The sequence below is a fragment of the Stenella coeruleoalba genome (assembly GCF_951394435.1).
Source record: "Stenella coeruleoalba genome assembly, chromosome: 17".
Lineage (NCBI taxonomy): Eukaryota > Metazoa > Chordata > Mammalia > Artiodactyla > Delphinidae > Stenella > Stenella coeruleoalba.
This window is the reverse complement of record NC_137163.1, coordinates 12,368,926-12,391,312: the sequence shown is the minus strand read 5'-3', so window position 1 is coordinate 12,391,312 and position 22,387 is coordinate 12,368,926. Positions and strand designations below refer to the sequence as shown.

The following is a 22,387-nucleotide window of genomic DNA, read 5'->3' as shown; positions in this document are numbered from 1 at the left end:
GCTATAAACTCCCTCTTAGAACTGCTTTTGCTGCATCCCATAGGTTTTGGATCGTCGTGTTTTCATTGTCATTTTTCTCTAGGTATTTTCTGATTTCCTCTTTGATTTCTTCAGTGATCTCTTGGTTATTTAGTAACGTATTGTTTAGCCTCCATGTATTTGTGTTTTTTACCTTGTTTTCCCCTGTAATTCATTTCTAATCTCATAGTGTTGTGGTCAGAAAAGATGCTTGATATGATTTCAATTTTCTTAAATTTACTGAGGCTTGATTTGTGACCCAAGATGTGATCTATCCTGGAGAATGTTCCGTGCGCACTTGAGAAGAAAGTGTAATCTGCTGTTTTTGGATGGAATGTCATATAAATATCAGTTAAATCTATCTGGTCTATTGTGTAATTTAAAGCTTCTGTTTCCTTATTTATTTTCATTTTGGATGATCTGTCCATTGGTGTAAGTGAGGTGTTAAAGTTCTCCACTATTATTGTGTTACTGTCGGTTTCCTCTTTTAGAGCTGTTAGCAGTTGCCTTGTGTATTGAGGTGCTCCTATGTTGGGTGCATATATATTTATAATTGTTATATCTTCTTCTTGGATTGATCCCTTGATCGTTATGTAGTGTCCTTCCTTGTCTCTTGTAACATTCTTTATTTTAAAGACTATTTTATCTGATATGAGTATTGCTACTCCAGCTTTCTTTTGATTTCCATTTGTATGGAATATCTTATTCCATCCCCTCACTTTCAGTCTGTATGTGTCCCTAGGTCTGAAGTGGGTCTCTTGTAGACAGTATATAGATGGGTCTTTTTTATGTATCCATTCAGCAAGCCTGTGTCTTTTGGTTGGCACATTTAATCCATTTACGTTTAAGGTAATTATCGATATGTATGTTTTTATGACCATTTTCTTAATCGTTTTGGGTTTGTTTTTGTAGGTCCTTTTCTTCTCTTGTGTTTCCCACTTAGAGAAGTTCCTTTAGCATTTGCTGTAAAGCTGGTTTGGTGGTGCTGAATTCTCTTAGCTTTTGCTTGTCTGTAAAGCTTTTGATTTCTCCATCGAATCTGAATGAGATCCTTGCCAGGTAGAGTAATCCTAGTTGTAGGTTCTTCCCTTGCATCACTTTAAGTATATCGTGCCACTCCCTTCTGGCTTGTAGAGTTTCTGCTGAGAAATCAGCTGTTAACCTTATGGGAGTTCCCTTGTATGTTATTTGTCGTTTTTCCCTTGCTGCTTTCAGTAATTATTCTTTGGCTTTAATTTTTGCCAATTTGATTACTATGTGTCTCAGCGTGTTTCTCCTTGGGTGTATCCTGTATGGGACTCTGTGAGCCTTCTGGTCTTGGATTGCTATTTCCTTTCCCACGTTAGGGAAGTTTTCAACTATAATCTCTTCAAATATTTTCTCAGGTCCTTTCTCCCTCTCTTCTCCTTCTGGGACCCCTATAATGCGAATGTTGTTGCATTTATTGTCGTCCCAGAGGTCTCTTAGGCTGTCTTCATTTCTTTTCATTCTTTTTTCTTTATTCTGTTCCGCAGCAGTGAATTCCACCTTTCTGTCTTCCAGGGTGCTTATCCGTTCTTCTGCCTCAGTTATTCTGCTATTGATTCCTTCTAGTGTAGTTTTCATTTCAGTTATTGTATTGTTCATCTCTGTTTGTTTGTTCTTTAATTCTTCTAGGTCTTTGTTAAACATTTGTTGCACCTTCTCGATCTTTGCCTCCATTCTTTTTCCGAGGTCCTGGATCATGTTCACTATCATTATTCTGAATTCTTTTTCTGGAAGTTTGCCTACCTCTCCTCATTTAGTTGTTTTTCTGGGGTTTTATCTTGTTCCTTCATCTGGTACATAGTCCTCTGCCTTTTCATCTTGTCTTTCCGTGAATGTGGCTTTTGTTCCACAGGCTCCAGGATTGTACTTTTTCTTGTTTCTGCTGTCTGCCCCCTGGTGGATGAGACTAGCTAAGAGGCTTGTGCAGGTTTCCTGATGGGAGGGACTGGTGGTGGGTAGAGCTGGCTGTTGATCTGGTGGGCATAGCTCAGTAAAACTTTAATCTGCTTGTCTGCTGATGGGTGGTGCTGGGTCCCCTCCCTGTTGGTTATTTGGCCTGAGATGACCCAACACTGAAGCCTTGTGATTGAGCCCCTCCTACCATCTCATTGTGGCTTCTCCTTTGTGTTTGGATGTGGGGTATCTTTTTTTGTGTGAGTTCCAGTGTCTTCCTGTTGATGATTGTTCAGCAGTTAGTTGTGATTCCGGTGCTCTCGCAAGAGGGGGTGAGTGCACGTCCTTCTACTCCGCCATCTTGAACCAATCTTGGCATTATCTTTTTTAATCCTCATACCATCCCATGTGGTAGGTGCTATAATTTTTGCTATTTTGCAGATATGAACATTCACTTTTCTCGTGAAAAACCCCTAGAATTTAGTGTCTTAACTGAAGTCATTAGCCCTAGCCTCCAGTATGGCCCTGCCATATCAGGAAATTTAAGTAATTTACCCAAAGCCATGTAGTTAGCAAGTAGCACAGCTGAGGTTCAAATCCAAGTCAGTCCAACTCAAAAGTGAGTGCTCTTAACCATTATGCAATCCTGCCTCATTTTCAAGCTGTTAGGAGGTAACCATAGCATAGAAAAGGACCCCAGCACCTGGGCAGAATAAGAAGTTTCAAGCAGTCTGGGAAGGGGGAGGGATATGGAAAAGGGAGAGGAGTACATGGGTAGAAAGTTGTGAACTTCATGCAGAAAAATTTTAAAACCACTGGGGCATCAAAGAGATGTGTCATCTCTTCCTGGAAATATCTCATAGCTTCCTGAGGGCCCCACCCAAAGACCACATTTAACCTCCTCCTGTATTTCGTCTACACCTGCAGGTTGCCTCCTACCTTTCTCTTACCACACCTTAATTAAGTCATTTCTGTGCTACCAATGATAGCCATGCCAACATGACAACTAGGTTACTTAGGAAAACCCTAGAACTTAGTGCCTCCAGTGTGGTCCTGCAATACCAGGCTTTATCTACTGTGATACTGCTCTGGTCCAAGCCGCCACCTTCTCACTCCTGATCTCTGCAATCATTTCCTAACGGGTCTTCCTCTGTTTACACTAGTCTTCCTCCAATCTATTCTCTAACCTGCAGTCAACATGAGCTTTCCAAAGCTTTAATATGATCATCTGTCTGCATTGTGTAATAAATAAGTAAATGAATATCCACCTACTCCAAGAAGGTATGGCTTCACAAGACTAGTGTTGTGGACCAGTGTGCCCCGCAATGCATAGCAGAGTCTGACTCATAGAAGATGCTCAATAAACATTGTTGGTTGATGAATAAATGGAATAGGGAATAAATGAATGAATGATTAGGGTCGTTCACTGATTGTGGGATGAGGATCATAGGATGTGTGGTGAAAGGTTTCGGAAGCAGGGCATTCTGCCTGGTTAATTTTCACCAAAGAAGATCATGTGGAAAGAACAAATAAATATCCCAGTTTCAAAGACCTCAGATTAGATTCTGGGTAGAAGAGTGGGACAGAGCTGAGGGAACAATCTGGAGTTCAAAAGTAGGGCACACGTGGAGCGCTTGGTGCCTTGTGTGAAGCTGTTGGAGCCTGTGAACGTTCTCCAGTCTCTAATGAGGACTGACTTTAGAAACAGGGGTGGGGGGGTGTCCAGTGGAGTGTCGGGTGGCCCCAAGCAGCTGAGGAAGCTGAGCAGTGCAGAGTCTGGGATAGGTAAGGCTTCTGGGTGTATGTGGGAGGCATTTCCAAGTTGGCCTTGGTTTTCTCACATGGGTAGTTTGGAGGACTGTTAGCCGATGTGGAACCCCATGGCTGGCCTGAATGTGGGCCCAAGCCTGCTGCAGAGGCACTGTGCTTTCCAAGATGTTTTATTACCATACAGGCACAGCTCTAGGGCCACATTCTGCCGACCCACCTGAAATGCAAATAGAAAGAGCCTGCGTCGCTTCAGCTCTTGCCTTACCTGCAAGTCTGCAAGAAGCCCATCAATAATGATTTCAGTTAGGACACTAGATCCCAAGGGGCTGAATCTGAAAAGATACCTTGATATAAAAAGGGAAAGTAAATGGAGGGTGGAGGGCGTGTCATTTAAATTTCAGAGAACATAAACAATAAGACGCCTATACTACATGTCTGAGAGGCAGTGCGACGGGGGAGGAAAGAGACAGAGTTAAGGACTCTGGTTCAAGCCTCAGCTCTGGTACCTAAGACTGTGGGATTTTGAGATGGTACTTAAGGTCTCTGAGCCTCTTTCACCCAAAAAACACACTGTTTCCTGTGTACCTCTTAAACTTAATTACAAGGTTAAAAACAAAACACTTACGTGGTACTTTATGAAGTACTTATCACACGTACTTGTTGATCTAATCCTCTCAATAATCCCATAAAGTGGGAAGTAGTATTATCATCTTTATTCTATGGATGAGAAAAGTGAAGGCTTGAAAGTGTAGGAGCCTGCCTCAGGTCCTGCATGGCCACTGGAGATGTCTGTGGTATTCTGGTGATCCAGTCATTCAAACTTCCTCCCTTCAGAGTTCTCTACTGTGGGAGCTGTGCCTCAGGGATCATGAGCTAAGCAGAAAATACATCAACACTCTATACATAACCAGACACATGTCTAATCTCTCTCAGTGTGGAACTCTCTAGTAAGAAATTGCAGGAAAGCCTGAGTCCTACTCCATTTCTCAAATCAAGAAAGATGTATGCACAAGGACCCATGACAAAAGACTAACAAGGGTCTGGGTTGTCCCAAGCTGCTTTGATGCTCTGAATTCTTAGTAAAGTGAATGGAGTTGCAGGACCTCTGCAGCCCTTTTCATTACGTTACATTTTGTTCCCAAATGTGTTTTTTTACCATCAAACCACAGAGGATAGATGCAAAAGAGTAGGGGAGGAGAACAAAAAAAAATACATCTAGTGGGGCTTCATCCTAAAGAAAGAATGCAGGAGAGATACTCACACTCGGGTAGCTAACCTTTCATCAGCCACTGATGCCATTCAGTGATGAGCCTGACACTCAGTAAGGCCAGGACCATGGTGAGGTGAGCAGTGTCCCCACGGGGCAAAATTTAAGGAGTCACAAACCCTCAGATTCCTGCAGCTGCAGAGTCAACACCTGAGAGTGAATGCCCCCAGAAATCTCGCAGTCTACAAGCCTCACTTGCCTCTCCCTGGTCCTGGCTCTGCCACTCTGGCCCCTGAAATCAAACCAATTACATCAGTAAGTTAACTTATTAGCTCTCTTCTTGTGGAGGATCTAAGTGAGAAGAGAGGTGGGAATCTGTATCTCCCCACAGTGCTAAGGTGTGTCGTTTTGTTGTCTTCCATTTACTATTCCTCTAGACTTTCAGTCCTTCTCAAATTTTAATATTGCATATGGGTTACCTGGGGATCTTGTTAAATCATATTCTGATTACGCAGATCTGGGATAGAGTAGGGCCTAAGATTCTGAATTTCTAACAGCCTCCCAGGGAATGTTTATTTGTGTCAGTCCGCTTACTACTCTCTGAAGGGCAAGGCCTAGAAGTGATGGGTCTCAAGCCCAAGTGCTAACCCATACTAGTTATCTCCGTTCTACAACGTAGTCAGCACAAAGCAAGAAGAACAGAACAACTGCAGGGGGTGGAAGCAGGAACTCAAAAGCCTGAAGGAGTAAGAAAAAAATGTAGGCCAGTGGATATTTGCAGAAATAAGGTAAGAACGTAAGATTCAGGTGCTTGAGACAAGGTCTGATTAAACCCATAAATGTGTATTTGTTTCAGACTGTTTCCTTTCCAAACTGCTTCCTTCCACGTCCAACCATTCTGTCCTTAAGAAGACTCTAATTGTCTCATAGTAAGACTAAATGGCCAATTGAACCATTCAGGCACTTTTGCACACCCGTTACCTCTGCAGAATCCATGCAATTTATGCACAAAAATAGAGTAAAAAAGTTAACTGCCATTTTCAAAAATGACGGTAACTTTAGGTACAAAGATATATGCTATTAAAATGCAGTCGTTTCTGGGCTTCCCTGGTGGCGCAGTGGTTGAGAGTCCACCTGCCGATGCAGGGGACACGGGTTCATGCCCCGGTCCGGGAGGATCCCACATGCCACGGAGCGGCTGGTCCCATGAGCCATGGCCGCTGAGCCTGCACGTCCGGAGCCTGTGTTCCGCAACGGGAGAGGCCACAACAGTGAGAGGCCCGCGTACCGAAAAAAAAAAAAAAAAAAAATGCAGTAGTTTCTATTACATGTATATCTTCTTATTCAAAATAGCTTATTTTCACAAAATGCTATACTTGGCATCCTAGAAGGAGATAATATATACATACACATTGTAATTTCTAAAGCCAAAGAGAGTCCTTGGGCAATAGATAAGAAATGTAAATTTTTAAAAATAATCTCATATCAACAAAAAAAAGATGGCATACCTGTTGTGTAAAAGTATGTGGAAGGTGATAAACTGTGTCTGATAAAAAGTATCTCTTCTTCCACTTCTATCTAGTTACTTCTGTATCCCAATGTCCCAATAAAACATCTCGTATATAGTAGGTAATTCATTTACATTTTAACATATGAATAAATTATTTTAAAAGAACAAAGCAATGGAGACACGGTGGTACCAGGTGATGGTTCCACTGTGGAGCAATATGTTAGCCAGGACTGCGGGGGAAGGAAAGGCAAGCTAAAACCCCGAGAAGCAGGGTCTGGAAGAACTGACCAGGGAAAGGTTTTCAACTTGGACATTTAGGGCAGAATTCTAGGCTTGGTGAACTAAAATTCAGCACAGGAAGTATGAGGGGAGCCCAATTATTCTGGCTGGGAATATAGAGGGGGTTTAAGGAAGCTTTCAGTGCAGTCAGCATTCCACTGTTTAGGGTCCACACCGGGTTCACCAGGAGCCGGCCGTAGGCAGGAAAACCATTCCTGACCTCAGCTGAAGTCAGGCTAAGGTTCCATGTCAACAGCCTGACCTTGTCAAGATGGCCTCAGGAACTGTTGGTTTTTTCCTTATCACTACCTATAGCTTCCGATACATTTCATTTCCTCCAGCCACTAGGACATGAGCTCCAAGAGGAAAAGGACTCTTGTCTGTTTCATTTACTCTTAGATACCGAGCATCAAGAGGGGTGCCTGTAACAGAATAGCTACTCAATAAATATTTATTGCATGAATACATAATGGTTGAGAAAATGAATACAGTACCAGGTAACAAATGAATGCATGAGTGAATCGGATAGACAGAGGCTTCAATGGAGGATTGCAGTACCTAACTCTGCATCAGGAGTTGACCAAAGTAGAGTGCCATGATGTGGTCCTGGCCTCAGAAGAGATTACGAACCAACCAAAGAAAGATGGCAGAAACATAGGAAGGGTTACATAAAGATACAAGGATCAAGTGACAGAGTAACAGTTTTAGAAAATGAGGAACATTTTAGCATCTTAAATCAGGTTATTTAATTGGATAATGAACGCAGAAAATGAAAGAAAAGCGTTGTGTGGAGTGGCCGCTGCAGAATTTTTAGAGATGGGCTTTGATGTAGCTTTTTAAAAATTTCTATGGGTCTTTGGGATCTTTTCCCACAAAGATCAAATCCACAAATATCTATTATCTGATAATGCTATCAATCTCAGTTTAAAGCTTGCGTAAAAATGCCATTTAAAAGGCTATCTTAAAAGTGCTATGACTGATCCAGTTTAGGCTGAACAGATTCCTGAGGTTCACAGATTCTTTAAAGGAATGGGAAATGATTTCAAGGATCAGGGGAGCTCGAGATAGAAAGAGAAATAGTATTGCTAGCACCGCCATCTCCCTGAGTCCAGTTCTCCTTGCTTTTGGTTATGTAGGCTTCAGAAGTTACACATAAAGTTGCTCAACTTGGCTCCTTGTGGATAGCTTGGGCTAAGTGGCCCTCCCATGTTTTTCTAAATGTATAAAAGAAGATACGATTAGCTTTCACAGGCAGCAATTAGCATGAAGTGGCTCTGTTGGTCAGAATACTCAGTCACCTTGGAAGCAGTAAAAATGTTGCATGTTCAGCTCAGATATGGGGGCATTCTAGCTCATATAAGTGCACTGTTTGAGTTTGCTGTGACCCCTTACAAGTGTCCTGGCATTGGTGATATCAAATGGAGGGAGGGAGAATCATTGAGATTCCTTTCTTCAGAAGGTATCTGCATAGAGGGAGATATAAAGGCATTATCATTTCCTCTTTATGGACAACAAGATGTTTTAAAAGTAATTTCTAAGTTGCTTCTTAGTAAAGCCATTAAGTCAAAGATAATCTGTCAAAAGCTCAAGGTGATGTTAAAGTCAAGCTCATGTGACAGAGGAGAATCACTGTACATAGCTTTCAAGTCACACGGAGCTAATGGCTACATCATCATGATGTTCCCCTTTTCCATGGGTAGAAGAAAGAAAGTCTTTTTTATGATTAAGAAGAATCAGTTATGAGGACTCAGTATATCCAGAAATAACACAAAGTGATGTTATTGTTCTATTTCTTCTATGTGGAAAGAATGAAAGATAACTTATCAGGAGGTAACATTGATAGAAATAATTTCATTAGCAGGCTGTGGGGAGACAGCTACATTAATAATTCTTTAATTGGAAATACTCATTGCTCGAATGTTTGAGAATCCATGTGAATGAATTTTAATATCAAGTTCATCTGAAGTTTCATAGCAGTACTCCATCTCATAACACTACAGCAAAATTTGACTACAGAGCACAGAAACGAGCATGCATGGTCATGCTATGACCAATTAATAGGGAGTATTGAAGAAAGTCCTGACTTTTGCCTTCAATTTTAATTTTTCTAAAAGCATTCATACATGTAGACCTGTAAAGTTTCACATTCATGTACAATTATTTATGGACACCCATACATAGCATCTTTATAATTATTAAAACTAAAATTAACTATACAAGTTCAGTTGTACTGTTAAAGTTTACATTTTGAATTTTAAATGCTAGTAAGGGAAAAGGTATATCAACTTTTCCAAATAACCATGAATGAGTGAATGTATGAATGAACAATTACTATTCATAGATGGTGATTGCAAGTGAGGCCCCATTGCCACCTGGTGGCAGCATACCCTAATTGAAGAATTAGTTTTTTAAAAAGTGAAATCAAGAAACGTAAACGTATAGAGACAGAAATCACATTGCATGAGATAACACAAGTGAAATATTAGAGGATCACAAGTCCATGTAATTTAAATATAATACTTATTTTTCATTTTCTATCTCAAGTGAGGAGGAAACACAACTCCTTGGTCTTGGGTACAAGGCTGGTTTCCCTTAAGCTATATCGAGAGTGTTCACTTAATTAGCCACAAAGCCATTTTACCTGTAAGGTGGCCCCAGGCCTATTCAGCTGCCATCTTGACTAAAAGGTTTTAATATGTCATTTTTATGGGCCTGGTGTAGATGAAATAACTGCTAAACCAGCCGGGTTCTAGGAATAACTACTTTGACCCTTCGAGAATCTCTGTAGTTCAATGGATTGGTGCACATACTTATTTACAAAAGATTATTTTATTTAACTAGTCCCATTATCCATGCCACAATTCAGACCAATTATATTGTTATCTCTGGAGATAAAAACAGGCATCGATATTTTTGATAAAGCTTCCCAGTGGTTCCAATGTGCAGCCAATGTTGAGAATCATTGAACTGTAGTAAAGAGAAGATTGAAACATGGGCCACAGAAAAATGATGTTACTGTTTAAAGTCAAGCAGATCTTCAGCAAAACTAAATATAAAATTAAAATACATATGAAAAAAATGCAGCAAAAAACCAAAATGCCATTGGTAATTGTCTTCCAAAATTCTTCCAAAACTCTGAAGAGTAATGGAAAGTAAAATATTGTTAATTGACAACTTCTGTGCAGGTGCTTTCTGTATACATTTCATTTAATCTTCACCCAAATGAGAGGTAGACTTTATTATCCCTATGCTCCTTACAGTTTCAAAAACTGAAGCAGAAGTAGATTTATTAACACAAGATCATGCAAGTTGTAAATAGCGTAGCATGGATTTAAACTTACGACTGTCTGATTCCAAATCCCATGGGTAATTCCATGACACCTTGTTGAGTTCGAATTAAGAAACAGAATAGCCAGCAGACTTCCAAGAGTCTCCTCTGATTCATTAACAACTTCTTCTTGAGCCTCACAAACCACTAGAGACAAAGCTTTAATGGATTTAGAGACTCAGCTCAGTAATTCATCTGGGTTTTCCTGTGTCTCTTCTACCTGTTTACCAGCCAACTGAGTTGAGGGAACTCTAGTTCAAATGCAAAGAAGGCAGTGGCTGCCAGCTGATCAGGAGATGAATCAAAGACAGATTTTCAGTGGGAAACTTTGGTAGAAATAATGACTTTTTCAGCTATAGATAGACCCTCCCCCCAGCCAAACTGAGGTGGGTGCAGTGTCTGATCTACCGTGCCCTCTATTTTCAGACTCTGTACAACCCTCTGAACTTGCCCAGACACATGGGCTATTTCACTTTCTCCTACTGCGTAGCTTGATGATCCAATCAGTCAAGAAAAAAGTAAGACCTACTGAGCTTCTGCTGTGGGTATTCCATATAGATCCCTGCCACGATGAGTTTGCAGTCTAGTAAACGAAAAAAGCCATGCATGGGCATAAATCTAACCATTTCAATTCCTTGCTTAAAATCCCTCCAGTAACTTTCCTTTGCTTTCAAGATAAAAATAGAGATTTTTGACAGGTTCTAAAAGACTCTGCTTGATTTGAACCTTGTCTATCCCTCCAAAATCTTCTGTCTTCTTGTCTTTCTTTCCCTAAAAGTGCTTTCTTCCCTCTGCTAGACTTGTGCGCACCCTCTCCCTCTGCCTAGAACTCAGTCCCAGCCTCCAGACTACAGCTGGTGTGTTAGTAACTTATTGCCATGGAACAGACCACCCTCAAAATTAGTGTCTGGGGCTTCCCTGGTGGCTCAGTGGTTGAGAGTCCGCCTGCCGATGCAGGGGACACAGGTTCGTGCCCCGGTCCGGGAAGATCCCACATGCCATGGAGCGTCTGGGCCCATGAGCCATGGCCACTGAGCCTGCACGTCCGGAGCCTGTGTTCCGCAACGGGAGAGGCCACAACAGTGAGGGGCCCGCGTACCGCAAAAAAAAAAAAAATTAGTGTCTGAAAATCACAGCCATTTTACTAGCTCATGATTCTGTGGTCAACAGTTTGGGCTGGAATCTTCTGCTAGTATCAGTCGGAGTTACTTTTGCTACTGTACGTCTCTGGCATCTGGACTGGGGATGGATGATCTAAGATGGCCTTGTTCACAGTTGGCACAGGACGTCAGCTGGTGGGGCTCAGGGGACACAGCAGGGACAGCTTTTCTTCACTGGCCTCTCATCCTCCAGTAGGCAAGACTGGGCTTCTTCAACTGGCAATCTCAGGGACGCATTCCAAGAAAGCAAAAGCAGAGCCTTTGCTTCTTCCATGGTCTGTTGGATACAGGAAGTCGAAGTCCAGCTGAGATTCAATCGGTAGGGAAGCCCATTCTACCTCTTGATCGGAGAAGCCGACCATGTTTTATCTACCACCGCTGACTGATGAAGGCTTGTGTTTCCTTCAGATGTCAGTTCTCATTTTCCTTCTACAGGAAAACATTACTCTGGATCACTGGATATGATCAGATTCTCCGTTACATGCTTTCAAATCGTTCTGGGTTTCTTTTTTCTTGTAGCATTTATCTCATTTTATAAGCAAATATTTATTTGTGTGGTTATTTGATGATATCTAGATTCTCTCTGCAACTGTGACCTCCATGAGGGCAGAGAGAGCATCTGGGTCCTCAGTGTTTACCACAAAGCCAGGCCCAAGGTTACTATTCGATAAGTGCTTGTTGACTTAACACGAGCATGTGAAAGTAAGTTGAGAGTAAAGTGGTTTAGAAGGAAGAGTACCACTTCCTAGCGGTGAGAATGTCATCAAGTTACATAACGATGTTACACTCAGTTTTCACATCAGGAAGCTGTGCATACGCATAGTTGGTGCCAATAAATGCCTTTGAAAGCAGTAGGAGACTAATGACTTAATTTTTAGTGAAAAACAAGTATGCATTTCATCCTCATATATTTTTTAGTGCATAAAAACTCACAGAGAAATGGGATTATTAACTCCTATATTGATTAATTAATATCAGCACATTTTAAAATACTGCTGTAACTAATCGTGGGCCATTATTGTATATGTAAATAAGGGCAGATGTAGATGGTAAAGAAAGACAGAAACCTTACGTCAACCACTGAAAGAGTCTTTGTAACTCTCAGATGTCTCTTTTTTTTTTCTTTCTTTAAGCAGGTAGAGAGAATTTCCCAGGTTAATCTACAGCTTTGTCAAAAATACCCATGATTTCTCAGTTAAGCCCCTGATATTTTTAGTTCTGGAAAATCTGTCAAAATGACCAAAAAGTCTCACATTTTACAGAGTATAAGAAACAAAACCACGGGGGTAGACTGAAATGAAACACAGTCATTAGCAGTTAAGTTTGAGGTTACCTGCTCTTTAAAAAAAGAAACCTGTTTCTTCTGTTTTTCCAGTGCCGTCAGCCTTCAGGGGCCCCTCTTTACTTTGTACTCTCTGAGAATCAGAAGTATGCCTACCCATTTCTGGTTTCCTGCCATCAAGTTTTCTGGATTTTACATATTTGGGGTTATCACCCCAGTAACCTCTTCAGTGAAATTAACCTTCATAAATCAAAACTACTCTAATTTCAGAAATTCAATGCTCCGTGGGTTACAAATGACTGACCAGCATGCTGTTTCCACCAGGGCAGATGACGTCTCTTGTAAATCCTGAAACCTGAGTAGTTTATTCCTCTCTCACATGCTCTCTTTTTAATTTCCCCTAAGCCAAGATGTGTACAAAAGGACTTTCTCAAAAGTACTGTGAAAGAAAGAGGTTTCAAAAAGCATGAGAGAGTTATACCAAAGAGAAAGCTTTCACACTAAAGGTTTAAACTGCCTCTGGGCAATAGGCTACCTTCATTTCAGCATTATTTGGGTCTGATATGCATTGGTTTAGGCTACACTGTGATAACAAGTAGCTACAAATTTGGAATGGCTCAACAGAAATCTTTATTGTATCATTATGTAACAGTCCAGGGAGGTGACAAATAAAGTGTGTGTTGTGGTGAGGTGTTCTGCTCCGCAGTCATTCAGGAATCCAAGCTGGTAGTACTTCTGCCATCTTGAATATGTAGCTTCCAAAGTCACTCTCGAGGTTGCCATCACAACCAGCCAGAAGAGAAAAAGGAATAAAGAAGAATGCATGGGAGTGGCCCACATCACCTCCATTCACATTTTGCTGGCAAAGCTCCATCTCACAGCCACAACTATCTGTAAGAGAAGCTGGGTGATGCCATGTCTGTATATGAAGAAACAAGAGGAAGATGCACTTTGGAAAACAGTACCTGACACAAGATGTTGACACAAGAAAAAATGAAAGCTTTCAATATGAGGACACTGTTCTTCAACATTATTTCCCGTTACTTCGCAGTGACCCTTGTCTCACCCCTAGACCAGATTTCAGCCTGACTGTCCTCCACAATAGGGTATTCTTTTCAGTCTTCCTGTGTCCAGCTTTTCCAGCCCTCCAATGTATACTGTGCACAGTGGTCAGAGTCACTTTTCTAATACATAAATGCAATCCTCCTCTACTCTTATTCTTTACTCACTCTCAGTTACTCCCTAGATAAAATGATATGGTCATGGTATGCAGGCTCCTTCCTAACCCAGTCCTTAGGCTGTTATGATGTAAAGCTTGGGAACACAAATTCTGCAACCAGACTGCCTGGGTTTGACTTTTCTGTGCTACTTACTGGTTGTGTTAACCTTGAGCAAGACTAAATGTCTCTCAGAGTTCTTTCCTTATCTCTAAAATGGGATGATATTAATGTCTACCTCACTGAGTTATTGTGAATTTTAATTGATTCATATATGTAAAGCACTCAAAGTAACAAACACTTGTCTGAATTATTGTTAATTAATACCTTCCATAATTCTATCCAACATACACCGCGATTCAGCTATACAGAGCATCAGGAAGAGGGACATCAGCAGCAAAGGATAATAATCCCACCCACAGTGCTTCCTACGTGCCAGGAACTATTCTAAACATTTGACATTGATTTTCTTCCTCAAGCTATCCTATTATCCTCATTTAACAAATGAGGAAATTGAGGCACAGAAAGGTTAAGTAACTTTTCCAAGGTCAAAGAACTTGCTGGTGGCAGGGCAGAGTTTCAATCCAGATAGTCTGGCTTTTAGTTATTATACTGTGACTTTGCTCTTTTGTACGTATTGTTTTCTGTATGCCTTCTAGTCTTCATGGCTAATCCAGATTTATCCATCAAGACCTGGTTCAATGTCACCTCTCATTTGAAGCCTTCCCTTATTCCCTCAAATTCAGTTAATCACTCTTGGTTTTACTCTGCTGGTGTATATTGGTTCAGAATTTACTCTGGGATATCAATTTATATATGTCTCTCCCACTAGCCTAGGTTTTTCTTTTTTTTTAACCATTTATCTTGGAACTTCAGTGCCAAGATGAGTGCTTATTTCCCTCAGTCCCAATACTTGCTTATGCAAAAATTCCCAACTTTCTCCCTTTTGCATTAATCTTACTTATTGTTTCAGTCAGGTTCCCATCAGGAAACACAACAGACTCAAATTGGGATAATTTCAAGAGGGTTTATATTTAGAATCTAATTACAAATATGTGTGTGTGGGGGGGGGACTTTCCTAGCAGTCCAGTGGTTAAGACTTCGCCTTCCAAAGCAGAGGGTGCTGGTTCGATCCCTGCTCGGGGAGATAAGATCCCACATGCCTCGCAGCCCAAAAAAAACAAAACATAAAACAGAAGCAATATTGTAACAAATTCAATAAAGACTTTAAAAATGGTCCACATCAAAAAAAAATCTTTAAAAAACAAAACAAACCCAAATATGTGTGGGGGACATAAGGGAATGACAAGAAATAATACAGATATTCAGGCTAGGAATAGTGGAGCTGTTACCATCCTGGGATACTTTTTCCATCAAGAAGTGGAGCTTAATTACCGTCTCCCTTGAGCATGGGCTAAACATACTGGGTCATGTCTAATGAATAGAATAAAATGGAAGTGACATGTTTGACTTCTGAGTTTAAGTTTTACAAAACATTGTGGTTTAATCTTTGCTTTCTCTCTTGGAACACTTACCCTGAGAAAAGTCAACAGACATGTCGTAAGAATGCTCAAGCAACCCTATGGAGTGGACCAGGTGAAGAGGAGCTGAGGCTTCCTGCCAACAGTCAGCAAGGAACTGAGAACTCCAGCCAACAGTCATGTGGATGAACTATCTTAGAAGTGGATCATGCAGCCCTAGATAAGCCTTCAGACGACTACAAGGCCACTCGACATTTTGACTGGAACCTTATGAGCGACCCTGAGCCAGAAACACCCAATGGGAAAAACGCAGCTTCTTATGTCTAAAATGGGGATAATATGAATATCTACCTCATTGAGTTATTGTGAAGTTAATTGGCCTTATATATGTCCAGCACCTAGGATAGCAAACACTTGCCTGAACTGTTACTATTCTGTAGCCTTACCTTCCATAATTCTATTAAAACACATGCCAGCTCAGCTAAACATGGCATCAAGACCAGTGCCAGCAACAACAAAGATAGCAGTCACCTGTACAGAGCTTCCTATGTGCCAGGAATCGTGAGGTAATTAACCTTTGTTGTTTTAGGCCACTGAAGTTTGGGGTAATTTGTCACACAGCAGTAGGTAAGGTAATGAATGGTCATGTCTAATTTGTTTAACCTCTCTGTGCCTAAGTTTCTTGCAGCCTCTGATTCTTCATTTATAAAATAGAGATAATATCCATTTCACCAAATGATTGTGAGAATTACATTAAATTATTACCTTAGACTAAATCACACATTAGAAGGGATATGAAAGTGTTTGACTCAGTGCCCAGTACTTAGAAAGTATTTAGAAGACAATTACATCTTCCTTCTTCCGGAATAAATCACTGCAGTTCTCCTCTTACTACAAACTTGGGTTTCTAGTAATCAAGGTGGTTTCTTTAGTGGATTCTTATACTTAATAATCAGCCCCTATATAGGGTCTCTACCTGAGGACCTTGAGAAAAAATGATGGTCTAGACTAATGCTAAGCACGCCTGAACAGCTTCCGAAGGAAGCTGTCTCCAGTTCTCAGGGTCACACCCAGGATTTTTAATGTCCCATTTCTGAGAAACCATTTCAAACTGCAGTAAATGCAGTGAGAAGGTATAAGGACTTGGTACATTGGTAACAAAGGAAATGCAACGAAAATATGCAAACTCAGGAAGAATGTAAATTTTAAACAATAAGGGATTTCACCTTGTCATGAAATGCTTAGGGAGTACACTAGGGCATCAGTTTACCAAGAGGATGTGTCGAAGCAAATGCACAACTCCAAGCACTGTGTGGGCTTCTGTGGGCCAGGTTTTTATAATTGTGAGATTCGATGCTGTTGGGCCTTTAACTATCTGCACTTAAGAACTTAAATAATAAACATTGCAAGGACTCGGCGAGTTCATAATTATCCCTGTAACAGTGACTCTCTTGGGGTTTTGCTGATTTGTCCTTACTTGAAGGGTGTGAATGGAGTAGACAAGCGGGGAAAATGAAAAGCAAAAAAAGGCAGTGTATCTCCTCTTTCTTTCCTGGAGGAAAATTCATCTGGAGGAAGTACCTTTAATGTTTACAAGGAAGCCAAAGTGTTCTGTCTTCATTGCTTGCTTTGCCAGTGTCTTCTCCCAAGCTCGTGTCAGCAGTATGCTTCCAAGGGAAAGCCTCAACAATGGTAATAGTAATAGGTAAAAAGTATTTAGCACATACGTGTCAGTACTGTTCTCAGACAGACACACATACACAAGCGTTAATTAGTTAATAAATTAATAAAAATATAAACATAACATGTTAATCCATTATCTGCATTTTACGAATGAAGATACTGAGGCACAGGGAAGTTAGTCACTTGACCAAAGCCATATAGCAAGTAGGTGGTACCTGCAGGATTCTAACCCAGACACTCTGATTCTAGGGCCAGCCTCGTCAGTGTTATCCAAAAGAATATGGATAATAATGAATTACCAAAAAGAAATTAAAACTCCCTAAACATTTCACACTCTTTAGACAATGTTTTTACATGCATACTGTCTCATTCTGAGATGGGTCCTAATCATTCCCATTTCACAGCTGGAGAGATTGAGACCGGAAGCTTAAGAGTCTTGACCAATATCAGTCAGTGAGTGTGTGTCAGAACCAAGGACTCCATACTTAACGGTGCAAGCCTCACCACTTAACAGCTTGTGTTATTGAGGGAGTTGCTTCACCCCTCAAAACCTCTTTAAACCGATTTCCTAATCTATAAAGTGGGAATAATAGTAGTTTCTGCCCAGTGGGTTTGCTGGTGTATCAAATGAGGTTATATGTGTAAAACAGTTTACACAGTTCATAGCATAGAGCAAGTCTGTGATAAATATTTGTCATCATCATTAGTAAAATCATCTCCATTATAACTGGAGTTGATTTTCTTTTTCACATTATTGGAAAGAAATATAGATAATTCCTCAGCTGGGTTTTATTATTCTTAAACGTATACTCCTTACTCTTAAAACTACGTACTTAGAAGAAATTCTTCAATGTTAGACTTTAAGCAAAGAAAAACTCTGCTCTACTACGGAGCTTCCTGCTGTACAGGAAGCTGGTGAAGTAGAAAGGTGAAATTTCACTCCATAAGCACTTTTCTTTTCTCTCGGAGGTGGACGCCAAATGATTTGTGTGTGTGCATTTGTCTGTGCAGCTCTCAGAATTAAAATTCTTTAGAGAGAACCATTGAAAACCAATCATTCAAAAAGCTTAAAAGATGACATCTTGAAGAGCTCCTCGGTGCTAATTCATCAAAGTTAGCAATGACTCAACTGTGATTCTTTTTTCAGATTCATTTCTCCCACGATATTAAATACCATGAAGCTTTGCAGCATTGTATCCCAGTGAATGGAGATACCAAGGGCAAAGTGGAATGGGCAAGTGGGATGACCCCACTCTAGCAGCACTCTTAAAGATAAACAAAAAAAAACTCTTTGGAAAGAATCACTTAAATTTGACAGTTTCTGCACTTAATAGTGTATTGATAGGGTCACCTATTTTAAACAATTGAAGATTTGCCTGAAGTTTACAATTAGCCTTTGTATATCACCTTGAAAAATCTTTTCACCAGCATTTCCTCATCCAGGCTTTACACTAATCCTGCAAAGGGAGCAGTATTATGTTCCCATTTTACAGAAGGGAGAACTGAGTCATGGAGAGGTTATCTAACCAAGGTCAACAAGTCAGTAAGACTAAGAACCAGAAATGATACCGTCTTCCTTCTCCGTATCTACCATTTTTCACATTGTGAGGAGTACCTAAAGGATGATTAAGATCGATAACATCTCAATAATAATAAATAAATATCCTCATATGAAGTTCAAGTTTTAAAAGTTAGGGTCATCTATTTATAAAATAAATTGAATGCCAGACATTTAGCAATACTTACTGAGCACATCCTAGAAACAAACGTTAGTCCAGGGGTAAATATGAAATGAGACCCAGTGTCCACTCACAGAGATGAAACATACAATTTAATTAAGAAGAGAAATACAAGCCTGTTAACACATAAAATAATAGTGTATGAAAATTGGCCATTACTTTAGATCAACTTTCCCTAAGCTGTAAGTTTTCTTTCTTCCTGGTTCTTCCAGGTGTTAATAATTGTTCTGCCTTTAAAAACTCGGGAACAGGGTGTTGGGAACGGTGTGCTTCATGGTGGGAAGATATTCTATGGCGATACAGGCATCCTTCTCTTAGAGATAGACAGTGCACAAACTACCCATCCCAAGTTCTAAAGTCCCACAAAAATAATGAAAACCTCTTTAGCTCTGTGGAGGCAGCATCGCTAAACATTTCATCGTGAAACAAGTTTACTCACAAAATCTTGTTGAGGACTGAATGTCCTCGAGAAGAGTGATCCTCAAACTTGCGAATGCATAAAAATCACTTGGAAAAGTCATTAAAATACATTCCTTGGCTCCTCCCCAGAAATTCTGATTCAAGAGGACTTGGGTACAGTCTGAGAACTTGCGTTTTTTTTACAAGCTCCTAGCCGATCCAACTGGCAGATTTGAGAACTACGTTTGAGTAGTATCTCTACAAAACAGTTTCTAAGATGTTCCTTTAGAATGCTAGACCCTTGGTATGGACTGAATTGTATGCGCCCCACTGCCAGTGAAATTCAGATATTGAAGTTTTAACTCCAAATGTAATTATACCTGGAGATAGAGCTTTTAAGAGGTAATTAAGGTTAAATGAAGTCATAAGTGTGGGGTCCTAATCTGAGAGGATTGGTGGATTTGTAAGAAGGAGAAGAGAGATAGATCTCCACCCCCCCCAAAGAGATGTTCAGAGCATTATTATTATTATTATTATTATTATTATTATTATTATTATTTGTGTGTGGTATGCGGGCCTCACCGTTGTGGCCTCTCCCGCTATGGAGCAGAGGCTCTGGACGCGCAGGCTCAGCGGCCATGGCTCATGGGCCCAGCCACTCCGCGGCATGTGGGATCTTCCCGGACCGGGGCACAAACCCATGTCCCCTGCATCGGCAGGCGGACTCTCAACCGCGGCGCCACCAGGGAAGCCCAGAGCAGCATTATTTTTAACAGCATTCTTGTGCATATCTCATTGTGCACGTGTGCTGGAGTTTCTCTAATGTATTCTGGAGTATATTGCTGGGTCAAAGGCTATGCAAATCTTCAATTTCCACAGGTGTTATACTAAGGTGTATATATATATATGATCAATGAGAGAGTTTCTGTTGCCCTTCATTTTCCAGATTCACATTTACAAGGAGCGCAGATGGCCTGTGGGTCAGATGGACTGATGAGAAGATCATTGCCAAGCCAATATGAAAGACACCGATGGTCTGAGGAACATAGACACAATAGAGACAAGGTAAGAGAGGAAAGAAGTGAACATATTTACGAACCAAACCCACAGGACTTGGTAAGGGATTGTGGAGACACATGGAAGGTGAAGGAACCAAGAATGACTCTTCAATTTCTAGCTGGAATGCAAGGAGGGAACTTATGTATAGTTTAGCTGATGATAAATTTCCTTAGAACATGTTGCCTTTGAAGGACAGGGAGGAAACCAGAAAGCACTATCCATCAGGCACTTGGATAATCAGGTCTGGGGACTGAGAATAGATCAAGACAGAAAACGCAATTTGGGGTGTTATCAAAACAGGTGAAATTAGAAGAACTGGATTGGGGAAAGTATGTGGAGTCAGAAGAGAAGTGAGCTGAGAAAACATCCTGGGAAACATTAATATTTAAAGGGAGGGGCTTCCCTGGTGGCGCAGTGGTTAAGAATCCGCCTGCCGACGCAGGGGACACGGGTTCAAGTCCTGCTCCTGGAAGATCCCACGTGCTGCAGAGCAACTAAGCCCGTGCGCCACAACTACTGAGCCTGCACTCTAGAGCCCGTGAGCCACAACTACTAAGCCCACGTGCCACAACTACTGAAGCCCACGCACCTAGAGCCCGTGCTCCGCAACAAGAGAAGCCACTGCAATGAGAAGCCTCCACACCTCAATGAAGGGTAGCCCCCGCTCGCTGCATCTAGAGAAAGCCTTCGCACAGCAACAAAGACCAACGCAGCCATAAATAAATAAATAAAAATTTAAAGGGGTATAGAAGGGAGAGAAGACTGTTGAAGAGACAGTGACTAAAGGAGCAGCTGGAGGAATCGAGAGTATTAAGAGTAAGTGGTCAACTACATTAATTGCAGGGAGGAAACCAAGAAAGTCAAATCTGATAATCAAACATTAGTGTCACAATGAGACCACTGAACCCATGTTAAATATGGTTTCAGTGGAAAGGGCGTAGGTGGAAATGACTGCAGTGGCTTATGGAATAAAAAGGAAGAAGAACAAATGCAGATAGCTAGTTTTCACTAGTTGGGTTCTCTGCAAGTAGACACTGAGATGTAGTTTGGGTGCAAGATGTTTATTGAAAACCAACACGTGTGAAAGGAAGGAGAATGATCCCAGGAAATTTGGCTTCAGAGACCATGAATTTAACCACTATATCATATTACCTCTGTATTAAAAAAAAAAAATCCATCTCATGCCACCAGAATCAGATTCATCAAATCCACTCTGTCCCACTATGGTCACTATTTTCATCCTTCTAGCCTTGCTAGGGAAACTGAAGTGAAAGGTTAGGAGAGCAAAGAATGTAAAAGAAAATTTTATATTTCTCCCTTTGATTTTTTCCCCCATTGTTGCTAGAATGAACACTTAGAAAACATGATAAACTTGTGTCTGCAAACGAAGCCCCATGATTATGAACTGTGAATCCCAGTAATAGAATGACTGATGGTATTGACGCATGACCTCTACTGCTAGGCACCGGGAAGGGAGGTGACTTAAGTTCTCTGAGCCTAATCACAAGCAAAATAGCAATGATCATAGCTTCTCTTCTTTATCTTGGGGTTGCTCTGAAGCATCAGTGAGAGCTCACTGTTGGGTTCGGCTCCTAGCATACAACAGGACTCAGGCATGGTAGATATGAGTGCCCCTGCCCGTCAGTGTGCCGGAGGAGGGGCAAGGCTAGCCTGCAGTTCCCCAGATGCCCACTGGGAAGAGACGGAATAAAGGTGGAACGGTTGGGGATCTGGCAAAGATGTCTCCTGTCTGAAAAAGACTTCAGTTAACTTTCAGCTTTTTCTTAGGAGCTAAGAAGTGAAAGTTGAAATTGACTCTCAAGGAACACACCAGTTGTTAACTAGGCCCCCAGGAGGAAGTCAACAAGCTGCACCACATCTAACAACACCTACTGCTGGCAGCCCTTACCCAGTCAGGCAGCTCTTCACCTAGGTCTCCTGCCTTCCAACTGGGGGATGAAGAAAGTGCACCAAGAGGAAATTATTTCAGTTCCTTCCCAGAGACAAGAAGGAGGTGAAGGAATCAACATGAATTGAACATCTACTACATGCTGGCTGCATTACATGTCGTGCAGTGTTATTATCCCCACCAGACAGATGAGGACACTGAGGCCCAGCTACCTGTTTAAGGCACACATCTAGTTATCAGGGAGCCAGGGTTTAAAGTCATGTCAGCCGGGTACCCACGTCCCCATTCTTTCTGTAGCTACATCAGATGTTTCTCCAAATAATTTAGGTTTAAAAGCATGGGTCCCACGTGAAAAGAGGCTGGCTTTTGGAACATGTCCCCTTAGGAGGATTTCCATCATCACTCCACCTTCTCCCTCTGTACAGT

At 41.1% G+C, this 22,387-nt stretch overlaps 1 protein-coding gene across 19 annotated transcripts in view; it reads left to right on the top strand.

Annotated features, from left to right (window-relative positions):
* LOC307176302 (uncharacterized protein) overlaps positions 1 to 22,387 on the top strand; it is a 619,483-nt gene that overhangs the window by 468,479 nt on the left and 128,617 nt on the right. For all 19 annotated transcript variants that reach the window (XR_013824694.1, XR_013824695.1, XR_013824696.1 and 16 more), the window contains one exon: positions 19,940 to 20,058. Coding sequence is in view for 5 of the 19 variants with exons in the window: in XM_079902283.1 (XP_079758409.1) it covers positions 19,940 to 20,058 (119 nt within the window). In the remaining 14 variants the exon portion in view is untranslated. The remainder of the gene's footprint in view (positions 1 to 19,939; positions 20,059 to 22,387) is intronic.